General features: G+C 41.6%; 1 protein-coding gene across 1 annotated transcript; it reads right to left on the bottom strand.

Annotated features, from left to right (window-relative positions):
* Window positions 1-7,712: 7,712 nt before the first annotated feature.
* LOC106415333 (U-box domain-containing protein 13) lies at window positions 7,713-10,422 on the bottom strand. The gene is made up of 4 exons (XM_013855999.3): window positions 10,023-10,422; window positions 9,769-9,885; window positions 9,243-9,683; window positions 7,713-9,169 (listed from the first exon to the last, which is right to left on the bottom strand). The coding sequence occupies exons 1-4, from the start codon at window positions 10,290-10,292 to the stop codon at window positions 8,021-8,023; spliced, it is 1,977 nt and encodes a 658-aa protein (XP_013711453.1). The 5' UTR covers window positions 10,293-10,422; the 3' UTR covers window positions 7,713-8,020.
* Window positions 10,423-13,980: the final 3,558 nt, after the last annotated feature.

Genomic DNA, 13,980 nt, shown 5'->3' with positions numbered 1-13,980 from the left:
CACTTAAATTTCCAAAAAACAAGAACTCCCTTGTCAACAATACATAAAATCTCCTCCATCCATAACCCATCATTGTAGCGGTTCTTTACAAGACTTTTTGTTGTGACCTGAGATATGACATCGACTACATGTGTTTAGTTTCTTCTTCTTCGGCCCCTCCTGAAAAAAACATAACAGCCTTTATTCAGAAAATATCCATGACTACAGTCAGATGAGATTAGGTCGTACCGGTATTTCTCCTGCAGAACGTTTACGCTTGGTCGGTGGACGTCCTGGTGGTCTCTTTGTCTTTGGTGGTAACATGATAAGGTCACTAACCTCCGAAGGTATGAAAAGATCTTGCGGATCTGGAACCGGGAGTGTAACACCCTTTGTTGTTTCATTCCATGTCTTTTTTAGATAGGCGTCTACAACGAACTCTGAGTGCTGCAAGTCCCGAAACATAGCCGCAGCAATGGCATGTCGACATGGTATTCCAAATTTCTGGAATTCAAGACATGTGCAAGACCTGGTTTCCAAATTAATAGAACTCCCGAAGCCGGTTGTTTTTAGAGTTACCTCAAATTCAAAAGCAGACAGAGGCATCACGGGCGTACGCTCTTGCGTCTTCTAGATTGTTCTTCATCAACTCGTCAACAGCCGGGGGGATCTCACCACTTATTTTCGATATCTTTCGCTGTCTACTCACAAACCAACGACTAATCATGCGTCTGATGAACTCAAATAGCGCCATTATCGGGGAATCGCGCGCAGGAACTAGTGCTTTGTTGAGAGACTCAGCTATATTCGAGCTCATTAGATTGTACCGCTCGCCCTCAAAGTGTGACCTTGTCCAATGCCTAGGATCGATCTTCTCAAGATAATCCCAACAGCGCTTATCTGTAAGTTTGATCTCCGCGTAAAGTCTCTTAAAGTGGGATACCTTGAATACCTCGGCTGCCTTGCCAACCATTTGCTTCTGATTCCTTTTCTTGAATTTTGCGTCGACGTTTCTCTGTAGGTGTACGAGGCAGCACCCATGGTGTGAAAAAGGATACCACTTATCTTTAGCAACACATATTTGATTTGCTCTATCAGACACGATAGATAAATCGGAGCCATCTTCTACGATCTCTTTCAGCTTCTCAAAAAACCAACTCCAAGACTCATTTGTTTCATTGTCTACAACAGCAAACGCTATAGGGAATACCTGATAATTGGCATCTTGCCCACTTGCAGTTAGTAAACACCCTTTGTACTTCCCAAACATATGAGTACCATCCACCACAATAACCTTCCGTAGATGCTTCCACCCGTCAATGCAAGCTTTCAGCGCCATGAACGCGTACTTAAACCTTGTCTGACCCTTATCATCTTTTTCAGTTTTGATATGAGTAATGGACCCAGGATTTGCATACTTTACAACATAAAAATATTTCGGCAGGAGCTTGTAAGAGCTCTCTTCTGTTCCTTGTGCAGCCACAGTGGCTAACTCGTTTGCTTTCCAACATTTCCAATATGTGGCCGTAAACAAGAACTCAGTCCGGAGCATCTCGGGTAATTCAGATGCGCGCGGTCCAGCTTGGAGCCTTTCATACTTCGATCTCATTAGTGCAGCTATTACTTTCGACGTCGCATGTTTCTTATATTGCGCTTTAGCATCAGATGTGCAGACATGCTTCAGTTGCGCCTTCCTCACCTGATATGCCGAAGATTCCCCCAATTGCTTAGCCATAACATAAAATTTGCAGTTTTTATCAATGCATTTCGCTGCGACGTAGTTAAACGCATGTTTGTGGAACTTGAACCTGAACACCTGTTTTAAGGCATAAATGTGCAAACTGATCTTCAATTCTTGCTTGCTACTGAATAGTTTTCCAGTGTACATATCAGCATCTGCTAGAGTGAAGTCAATATCATCGACGGTATAGTCGTTAACTGCTTCGTTGTTAGACGAAGCTTCTACATCCTTAAATCCATATAGCTCAACGGCTCTAACGGATTTCATGAGTGATTCGTCATCAGCCTTATCCTTTTCACGACGTCTTCTTGCGTCTTCCTCACGGCTTCGAGACTGAGGTACCGGTTCGATAAAGTCGTCATCCTCGTCTTCTCCTACCAGGGTTTCATGTGTCTGACCACCCGAAACACACTGAGGTACCGGTTCGACAAAGTCATCATCCTCGTCTTCTCCATCCGGAGTTTCATGTGTCTGACCAACCGAAACACACATAGGTACCGGTTCGACAAAGTCGTCATCCTCGTCTTCTCCATCAGATGTATCATGTGTCGGTCTAGACGAAACACATTGAGGGACCTGCCCAACGAAATCATCACTGTCGTCAACTTCCCGAGTATGCATGTTGAACGGCTTTGGAGGAGTCTGGAGAACCAACATTTGGGAGTTGTTGTCCAAAATTGGGTCTTCTTCTTGATTTGGATCTGAATGATTCTCAGTGTCGGCCACTTGATCACTTGACTTGACACCTACATTGTTACTTGCTTCTTCAATATTCTCCATCGAAATCCTAGATGAGCCTATGTAATCTCTACCCTCATCTACGTAATCTTCAAAAGTTGATGGTGGGTTTGCGGTACGCTGTTTGTTTGTAGATGAACCACTGCCTTTGTTTGAAGAAGAATTAGTTCGTCCACTCCTCGTTTTAGTCACCACCTCACCACGTACACCTCCATATGTTACGTTCGTTCGACAACCACCACCTACCCCTCCATCCTCATCCTTATCATCGTCCCATTCGCAATTTCGTCCAACAAAATCATGCCATAAATTATAATCATAATCCTCATCGTCGTCATCTTCGCCTTCCCGTAACACAGCATCTTCAGTCGTGTCCACTTTATTCTGAACTTCACATGTAGTTTCATCCACTTCACGCATCCCAAAACCATTTGAGGCATAAACTGCTTCAATTTCCGCAACTCCCATCAGAATTATTTCATCTTCGGTCAAATCAGTCTCACCGTCATTAACTTCATTCCGGGTGTGCACATCAGCAGACGTACTCCCAACTTGCATTTCGTTGCTGTTGGCAACTTCTTTAGACTTCAAAAGATTCTCCATTGGCCTCAGAAAATAGATTTTCCCATCTACTTCCTCTTTGAATATGACAAATACGTTGAAATACTTGTCCACCTTACGTGCCGAAGTGAACAAGTCGAAATCCTTGTCGTAGGAAATTTGAACATGAGCTTCTCTTTCACCAACAGCACAAGATCCGTGTTCACCAAGCCAATATGACATCTCAACGGCAACAGACATTTCAACTAGACCGTATGACTCAATAATGGCCCGCTTCAAGTCTTCAACAGAAGTTATCAACTTCGCATAGACAGCCCTCCCCATACGGTCGCTATCAAGTTTAAGATCCCAGTCACCAGTGTCGTACATAATCCACCGTCCAGAGATTACAACGATGTATGAATCGTGAACACCTACGAAAAATAGAACATAAATTCATTTAAAAATTCAATGTGCTAATCAGAAGCAATAAATATAGTTTCGTACAAAAAAACACCAGAATTCCGAACACCCTCAAATCTGTAATAAATGATTTCAGCCATAACTATAATGTCATAAATGCAATGGTGTACGGCTTATATATGATTTACCTTCGATGCTAGATACAGAACACCCACCATCCGCCATACCCTTTCCTCCCTCACCATATCGGATGCAGCTCATGCCTCTGTGTGTAAAATTCGCAGCCTCAAGTTCCCGAGTTCGGTAGCTTTTTTTACTCATCAACAAGGAGACAGGCAAAGAGATAGGGTTCGTACGTTTTTGTATTAAATAATTAATATTTGCCCTGTTTTTAATTAATAAATTAAAGTAAAACACATGTTTTCCAAAGTCACCACTCATTAATGGCCATTCGTCCACCTTGGAGCCGTTGTTTCCCGCGAGAAATCATCACATATAAGGCCTACAAGTTTTGGGGTCAAATAGCCCAAAAACGAAGCCCAATACCATGTTTCCTTCTGAAATTAAAATAATATAATATTCAATTCGTCTCTTACACGCACATCCGGCGCATGTGTGTCGGTATTCCTGAGGCAAGTTTTTCTGGGCAAAACACAGCCTGGTCCCACGAATTTTAGCTCAAGATTGTTGGGCAAAAAGGTTAAAACTGTCCACTTTTTCTTCTCTCTCCTACTAGGTTGCCCAACAACCTAATTAAAACATGGGTTTGCCCAAATTTCTAATTCAAACTTAAAAGTTGCTCAATCTTCTAAATTTCTCTTATTCATGTCTATTAGTGAGTAGACTAATCTTGGATTCATGGGCTAGGGTGATTAAGGGTGTTTAGAGAAGATCTAGGATGTTTAGTGTTAGATCTACTTGTTTCCATGCTTGTTGAGGGTTTTCAATGCTATTTTAGTCTTGATCATACTAAAATAGATCTCTAGGCATTTTCTGCCCACAAAGTGTATGATGAAATGCCTTAACCAACTTTTCAATGCTTTTAGCTTGCTTTACCTAAGAGATTAGTTGCTAAAGGAGTTAAGATTGCTATTAGACTTGTTCTCCATGTTTTGCTTTAGTAACATTCAACCTAAGAGATTAGATGCTTGAGTTGGTTTAGCAAAACAACATTCATCTAGAGATAGAGCTTGTTTAGCTTAGTGTCTAGGCATAAAGAAAGTGTTTGATTGATAGCTTGTCACCTCTAGATTGGATCTACATCACCCAAGATCAAATGCCTAGCCCCATGAGTCCTCTTGCTTTATATTGAGAAAGAAAGATCATTACTTTATTGCATTAGCTTATTAGTTCTTAGTTCATACCATCTTTAAAACCGGATTGCATTTAGCTTAAGCATGAACTAGCATACCCTTTGCTTTAGAATCACCTAGGATTGGTTCGACAATCTTTTATACTACAACATTTGATTAGGAGCCTTGAAAACTCCTAACATCACATTGCTTCTCGTCCTTCCTCCAAGTCTTCGCTCAGTTTGTTAGCTCCTCGCAAGCCTCATGTTACGGTTTCAACACTTTAGGCTAGGAAACTCACCGGACACGATATGGAGAAATCAGATCAGAGCCTCTCGCTGGAACGACTTCAACCTGAAACCAAGTTCATGGTATGAATGCATCTGGACATCAATACTAGACAAGTTCTCACATGTGTGTTTGTTGATTGCCATGAACTTGCAAAGAAGTTTTGGGCCATGCCTCAATCTACTGAACGCAATGTGACAAGTCACATGTTCTCGACATGTCGTTGCTTGTTACTCGGCACCTCATTCTCGACAAGTTGAGGCTTGTTAAGTTTCTCCGAGCATGGCGTCTTATACAGTTCAATCGCTAGAAGCTTGTTTCTGACTTCAAACTCCATCAATTTTGTCGAGCGAGAAAAAGAAGAAGCACAGTCACTTCAGCGCCAGACATGGTAAAAGCGTCGCACCTTGGCACTCTGTTGGGTTTCCCTCACGGTGACAGTCCTAGCGTCCGAGCCAAACACCTTCAGCTTGTGGATAAGGACGCATAAGCAGCTATAGAGTTTATCTCGAAAGCGGTTAAAGCGAGAGAAAGATTGGACAGTGCTCTTAAACACACGGCTTTGCTCATGAAACAACAGAACATAGAGAGATGAAGCCATTGATGAAGCCAATGGTGTGGAGTAGTGATTTGATCTCCGCACAGGCCTCTAACGCTTCACCACTGTGACGTCTTCAAAAGCTCCATCAACAGAAACTTGTCGCCGATTTCTCAATACTCCACACCAACTTGCTCAGCATACAACGAGCTCGGCACGAGACATATGTTCGAGTCTCAGTACACCAGTGAAGTCACAGTAGTCTAGTTTTGATCTCGGCAGTGCGCACAGACCAACAAGACGACTCGACGTGCCGACTCCACTATTCCATCTGCACATGGATCGCAACAATACCGCGAAGACATGTCCACCGTGATGATTCGATTGTGACGGTTCGTCCATGGTGGTGCGTTCATGATGATGTCCATGGCGACTAGTTTTTGGCAGTTAGTTGATTGACGCTTCATCTATGGCAACTTGCTCCGGTGGTTCAGAACACTGTCTTCACAGATCATTCGCGCAACCATCCCGAAGTAAAAAGTCTGATTGGAATCAGAAGTATGTCGATGACAGCTCGCCCGAGACCGTCCTTCTATGACACTTCATTTATGACAACCTAACCATGACGGTCCGTTCATGACAATCATCTGCAACATGGGTATATGCCTAGTTTATTGTCTCATAAACCCCCATTAGTAAAATTCGCAGAGATCAACTTCATCTCTCTCTACGAATTTGGGGAGGGGGGGGGCGAGGGGGGGGGGCTTACTGTTGGGGTGGATTTACATCCTCCTTTAAGGCTCATTAGACAATAAACTAGGCATGTTTTACTTCGAGGTCCTAGTTCTTCCTTGTATAAATAAAGAGACACCTATGTTTAGCAAGGGAGCTTGATCCTCTCTTCTTCCATTTTAGACCTAGAACACATCCTACAAAGATTTTATACATTATTTGATTCACTTTACATTAGAAATTATTCTTGTAATGCAATATTTGATCAATAAAATCTTTTGGATGTTATTTTTCTCATTTGATTCTAAGAAGATCTCTTCTAAACCTCAAAAATCTAATTTTTATCCTTAGATTCTTTATTGTATGATTCCAACAAACAACACCAACATAAACACGGTTTTTGGATCAATGGGAAAAAACAAATCCATCAGGGAGGAGTTAACTCGTGTGTTCCCTTGGATCTTATGGATAATTTGGAAAAACAAAAATGTTTTCTGTGTTAAAGGGAGAGAGTTCTCAGCTGATGAGACAGTTGCTAAAGCCCAAGATGATGCGAGACAATGGTTTGAGGCGCAAAAAGGAATAAAAGAGGAACGAAGTTTGAGTTGTAGACAAAGAGAGGAACCTTGGAGAGCTCCGGCAACTGGTTTTATGAAATGTAATACCGGTGTGTCGTGGTCAAGAAAAAATCAAATGTCTGGGGCATCGTGGATAGTAAGAAACTGCAGAGGAGAGATTGTGGTACATAGTATAAGAGGTTTAGCCGGATTAGATCATCTGCAGAGGCAAAAGCTATTGGATTAGTGTGGGCAGCAGAGAGCATTGGGTCTCATCACTTGGAGAAGGTAATTTTTGAAACTGAGGCTTCTGAGATGGTAGGTGCAGCGAAAAGATCAAAAGCTTGGCCCTCTTTTAGAGCTTTTGGTGTGGAAATTCGTGAGGCTCTGAGCAGATGTAAAGATTGGGAGCGGTCAGCTGTGTCTAGAGTGGCAAATAAATGTGCGTTCCTGATTGCAAAGAGTGTAACATCAGAGCAAAGAGTACAATCGTACGGTGCTCCATTTTGGCTGAAGGAAGTGATTGAAGTGGACAGATGTAGAGCTTTGATCGCGTAGTTCGTACAGTTATGGGGTTCTATCGTTTTTTATTGGAATGTTATGGACAGAAGTCACAAGTAAGCTATGTGTTTGCTTGGGTTCTGTTTTTGTCTTTGTTTCCTTGGCTTTGTAAGACTAAAGACCGTTTCTTTTAATACCAGCAATGAACTTTCAGTGAGAAAAAAAACACAAATGTTGTGCATATGTTCAAGATAAAATAGAATTACGTGTGTATGCTTATGTACAGGAAGGTTATGACCAGGCACGTCCCTTCTATAATGCAAAGAAACATTTGCTTCGGGCCGTATAATATAAGCTTGAGGTTACTGATCCGAACCCTATTCTAATTAAATTCCCATTTCTTGTATTAAAACCAATAAAGCTGGTGGAAACGATTACAAACATTGAAGTGTTACAATGATACAAGTTGACGTGTATGTATGCATATTTGCTGTTCTCTCCTCAGGACCGGATAGCTCCGTCCTTGCAGAGGTAACACCATAAAGTTAAAACATTTCGGACAGACAAGGAGGCCATTTGCTGCTTTTGCCATCTACATTAGAGCCTACCTCGAAGGAAGACCGAGTAGGAGACAAGAAAAGAAAAGTGGGAATAATAAAAGACCATAGGGACCAAAGCAAAAACAACTCTTTTAAGTATCAGCAGCTTCTGTGGTGGATGCTGAATGTGTTGGTTCAGCTTCTTCTGTGTTTTGTGCCTGTGCTGCCGTCTCCTTCTGCTGTTCAGCTAGACGGCTTATACGTTCAAGCAATTGAGCTGCTTTTCTTTTCCCTCTATCTGTCCCGTTTCCGGCTAAATCAATCAGTGGACCCATAAGACCGAGTTTCTGTGCTTCGACCAGATGTTGTGGGTCAACAGAACAGAGGTGGACTAGAACCGCAGCAGCGTTCTCTCTGTTTCTAGGAGATCCAGTTCTGATAAACTCCACTAGACTCGGGACTGCGTCGGATGATCCTATGATTGCTTTCCCTTCGGGATGGCTCGAGAGAATCGCCAGAATGGCAAGCGCCTCATCGACCATTCCGCTTCCGGGCTGTGTTAAGAGTCTCGTCAATGTGGGAATCACTCCTGCGCGTATGGCCTTTCCTTTGTTTCCTTGATATATGCAGAGGTTGAAAAGTGCAGTAGCCGCGTCTTTCTTGCCTCTTTGTGTACCTTCATTGAGCAGTACAACGAGCGGTGGGATTGCTCCCAAGGCACCAATAGTCACTTTGTTCTCGTCAATCACGGAGAGACTGAAGAGTGTGGCCGCTGCATTCTCTCTAGCCTCCATGCTTCCTTTCTTGAGCACTTGAACTATACCAGGGATAGCTCCAGCAGAGACAATGGCCCCTTTGTTGTTCTCACATATGGAGAGGTTTAGAAGAGCTGTTACCGAATGTTCTTGGATACGAGAATCAGGAGTTGCGAGGAGGCCAACGAGAAGAGGTATGGCTCCAGCTTCAGCTATGGCCACACGGTTGTCTGCATTTCGTTTTGCAAGGAGGCGGATTTCTCCAGCTGCAGATCGTTGGTCCTCAGGGTTTCCGTAAGCCAGCCTCCACATAAGATCTTCGATCTTGTTTGCTTCTGCTGGGGAGGAAAAGGATGATACTTTCCTGGGCCTTAAACTGCTCGGAGGTTTTGGAGGCTCGATATCATTGGCCTCGCACCACTGAGCTATCAGACTTCGGAGAACATAGTTGGGTGTGAGGGTTGTGCTTGTTAGCGCCTGCTGTGTTTTTGGACATGTCGAATGCCCAGCTTCTATCCACTTCTCGATGCAGGTGCGTTCGTAGGTCTATTATACACAGAGGAGAACATGCTTCAATAATTACAGAACCTAAAGAAATTTGAAGAAACAGCAACTTTACCTGCCCTGTTGAAACGATAACTGGATCTCTCATCATTTCCAGAGATATTGGACAGCGGAAATCATCAGGAATCACCGGTATCTTGTGACTAGCAGCCGTAGAAGTTTGCCCATTGCTACTCGAGTTTACCCCAGCACTCTGGTCCTCGCTATTGTCAGTGTCAATCTGCACAAAATCCTTAATCAGCTTAAGTACCATTGCCATCTCCTCAATGCTTTCACCACCGCTCGAAGCAACCATTTCGTGCAGAGCCACTGATTCTTGAGCTAGGTCAGGAATCTCCATCAGATGTAACTTCCTAGCAACCCGCTGCAGGGTAGGTTGATAATCATCTACGTCACTGCTTTTGATGCACAGTGACTGAAGATCTTCATACAGTTCATCGTCTGATGCATCTACTCTTCCTTTGGCTCGCCGAAACTGGCTGAGAACTAACTCAACCTGCAAAAAAGAAAGAAAAAAAAAACGCCATCAAAATGTGCACATATCCGCTGAAGATCCTATTCTCTGTTATAGTAGTACTTACCTGTTCTCTAACTTCATCGGAGATGTCAAGATCCTCATACGGAATCTTGCTCAAAGATTGCTCTAATTGAACTGAAACCTCCAGCAATTTACTTGTCACTTGTTCCCTCTCCATGACCTACAGACAGAGCAAGAAGATCTCTCATATCAAAATCAAACGTGATCAGAGAGCATAAAGCTTCCACAACTTCACATATATCATCAATCAGCTTCTACTTTCTTCTAAGCAGAGATCTAAAATCGAGAGAGACGAACCAGATAAATCTTGCTGCCTTGGCTGCAGAATTTAAGATGATTCTTGGCCGAGGACATGGCTTCCTTCAAGGAGACCAACGTCTTCAACGTATCTTCACTGATCGGCTCGTTACTCTCTCTGATTTCCTCGAACATCGGAACAAGCAGCTTCAACCTCCTCGCCAGGTTACTGCAGAGCTTCTTCACCGTTGTACGGTACTCGGAAACGGACGAAATCTCGTTCACTACATCAATTAAGCTCTGCGCAACCGCACCTTTCTCTTCCTCCATCGATTACGGATCCGATTCAACTTTATCCGATGAAGAAAGAATAAATGTTTCCCGAGATTTAGCTCGAAACAAAGAACGGAACCATTTGCACGAGAAGACGAGGACTTTTCTCCCCAACGGCGTTCGCTTGGCGTCGTCGGCTCATACCAAGCTGTGCTCTTCTATCGGCTTAACCTCTAAACCGGAGTATTGGTTAACTCAATCACGAAGCCATTTGTTTCAGACCGGGAGTGGTTGTAATCATTTTTCTTTTCCTTGATCTACGGTAGAAAGGAAAGTGATGTTTTCAAAACCGAAACTGAACATCTATTATAGCCGGTTCAAACGATTTTAAATTTTAATCTAAGTTTAAATTAACTAAATTAAGTAACTATATCTATATATGTCCAAATATAAAATAATTTTATAAACTTTATATCATTGTTAGAATCTAAAATTGATATAAAAATAAAATCAAAACTTCAAAAATAATATAAAATATAATGAAATCTTATTTATTTAAATAGATATTAAAAATAATATGATCTTTTTGAAATCTTTTTCAAATATGCAATCATTCTATTGTTTTAATTTGAATTTGAGAAACTGGTTTTCATATCAAACTAGATCACCGATTTTTAACAAGTTTGAATGGTTTTTTACCGGGTTTGCTGGTTTAAATCAAATCCAATTTTTAGCACAATCCAGAACCGCTTAAAAGAGTGAGCCACTGTCTGACCCGCTGATCTGGTTATCAAAACACTGGATAAAAGCATTATACAGTATTTGTAAAATCTATGGATTATCTACAAAATTTACAGTAACTAATAAAATAAATCAAATGATAAATCCAAGTGGTATAGTGAAAATATGTATACTTATACGTAATCATTATTTTGACAAATAATGTGTATCATACCATCCATCCTAAGAATTTGGTAGTGATTGTATTTGTAGGGAAGAAAGAACTTGTGGGCACAAAATTCTTTGAACACAACGATGTTATCAGATTAAAATTAACAAAAATAAATTATACTGATAATAATCGGGTTACAAGATAAATGATCGAAACAAGGATGAACTTAGACTAAAAACGGACTAACAAAGCGAGTTCGATGTGTTTGATCGAGAGAGTTCGACGTCGAATAGTATGTGTGTGTATGCGGGACAGCTTGTCTCTTATCTCGGTTTCTCCTCATTTTATAATAATTGTTGCGTCAAATCTCCTTCTCTATATATTCATTACGATCCCCAAGTTCTCTGGACGCCTTCTGTTACTGCACATATCGAAGGTCTACATGGCATATTCCATTGGCATTAGTTCTATGCAACCTCAAGGACCATCAACTTCCATATCCATTTAACTCGAGACCGAGGCTAACCTCCTATCTGCTTTCTCTCTAGAGCTGCAAACTGGGCTAGTCCACGTTCATTAGCACATATCCATTTGTCAATTTATTGTTTGTGGAAAAAGAGTGACCATGTCCATTAGAAAGGAACCATGTCTATTAATGACCAGACCCACTAACACTTATATTTATATGGGCTGTCATAAAGTCCATATTGGATCATATAAGAAAAGTTTAAATTTTAATTTATAAACATATAAATACAAATACAAGTTCATAAGGCTAAAATTCACCCATAAATTCATAAGTACAACAATACAACAATTCCGGTTTTGACGGAAAAACTCAATTTTGGTTTTGACGGAAAAAACTCGATTTTGCGATTTTGGCGTAAAACTCGATTTTGCGGTTTTGGTGGAAAATCTCGATTTTGCGGTTTTGGCAAAAAATTTGATCTACGGTTTTGGCGAGAAAACTTGATTTTGCAGTTTTGGCGGAAACAATCAATTTTGCGATTGTGGCGGAGAAATCGATTTGTTGGTTTGGCGGGATACCCCGATTATCCGATTTTGGCGGGAAACACCGATTTTGTGCTTTTAGCGGGAAACTTGATTTTTTCAGTTTTGGCGGGAAACTCGATTTTCGGTTTTGGCAAAAAAATTCAATTTGCGGTTTTGGCGAAAAAACTTGATTTTGCGGTTTTGGAAGGAAAATTCATTTTTCCTAAGTGTGTGAGGGAAATATCAAAAGTATTTGCAATTCCTTCTTATGGCATGGTACTATAGGCATTTCTACAGGTGACAAAGTGGCATGGTTAGATGTTTGCTTGCAAAAGTTTGAGGGTGGTTTGGGGCTGAGAAAAATGCAATTTTTGTAATGAAACCTGCATCTTATATGCATAATTAAAATCGCTTGATGCTTTTCTTTAGAGCTGGTTCAATTTAAGTAGATTGTATTAGAATAATATATTTTTCTACCTCTTCATTTTGGGCTTTGAACGAGAGAAATTATTTCTTTTCTTGGATTTCAGGAATTTTCTAAGAGAGACAAAGTAAAAATATCGTTATCCATCAAATTTGGTGACTCCACTTTTCTGGTGGAATTCTTGGATTCTCTGTAACATCCCAAAACCAGCCCAATTAAAAAAATTTAAAAGTCTAATGGGTTCTCTACAGCCCAACTAGAAAATCCTAGGGTTTCCTCTTCCCTCCCCTTATAAAAGCAAGCTCCCACCGCTTTACCTCTCATCAGAAGTTTAGAAGCGAAGCCTGCAGAGAATTTCCGGAGACCGGAAGCTCTAGCCGTCGACTTCTTCTCTCTCTCCTCGCGCCGCCTCTCTCCTCTCTCTCTCTCTTCGCCGCGTCTCTCTCTCTCGGCCGACTCTCTCTCTCTCCTCGCCGTGAGCAGCCGCGAGTGGTGGTGGTAGCCGCGTGGTGTCATAGATCTCAGATCCCGTTTCTCTTACCCCCTACTTTCATATCCACATCCAGATCTAGGCTAAGGTGAGGCGTTCTATCCAGATCTTGTTCATGTACTTCTATATTGTTGAATGAGGAACTATGATTGTTTAGATCTTGATTGATGTTAGGTTGATAGATCATACTGCATAAGAACGCTCATACTGATTAAGGACAGTAAATGGACTGCTCGTGTTGATTGAATGATGAATAATTGATTGGTCAGTGATCTATGCTTGATTGTGGTTGAAAGCTAGGATGCTTAGAAGGAATTAAAAGTAGGATAACAGTAAATGTTAACCGGTCTGATTAGATGAATGGTAAGACATCCGTGATTGGTTGTTTACTGAATTGAGTGTGACACCGAGAACGGGTGGCGTCTAAAAAGGAAAGTATGAAAGAGTCTAAAGAATAAGGAAAAAGGAAATGATAAGAAAAAGGAAAGATGATTGAATGAATAGTAAATTACCCGGGGAGGGTGGAAAGAAAGAAAATGCGGCGGCCGTAGCGTTCAAAAACGGCGCAGATGCGGGGCCATAGCATCCGATAAAAATGGCAGGGTATGAATAGAGGCGCCGGTAAGATTGAGTCACGCCGAGTCTTGGCGGGAAGGGATCGTAATACACTGCAAAGGCGGTCCACACCCGAGGAACTGGATGACGGGCCTACCAGGGCAGGCGACTTCACAGGAAGCAGCAAGAAAAGGAGAGAAATGGTCCGCTTGAGCTGTGTAGGTCCTAAAGTTCTAAGATGATTGGAGTCTTAAATAATAAACCGAATTATGTGAATTGAGTGATGACTGAGTTCATCACATTGCTTGTTTTCGTGAAATAAAACTTTAGCAACTAGCTATTAAGTTGCAACGAACTGGGTGTAGTGACTAGACGGTTCTCGTTTCGTATT

This window comes from Brassica napus, chromosome A1 (genome assembly GCF_020379485.1).
Source record: "Brassica napus cultivar Da-Ae chromosome A1, Da-Ae, whole genome shotgun sequence".
Classification (NCBI taxonomy): domain Eukaryota; kingdom Viridiplantae; phylum Streptophyta; class Magnoliopsida; order Brassicales; family Brassicaceae; genus Brassica; species Brassica napus.
The sequence above is the reverse complement of the archived record's forward strand: the minus strand, read 5'-3'. Positions and strand labels throughout refer to the sequence as shown.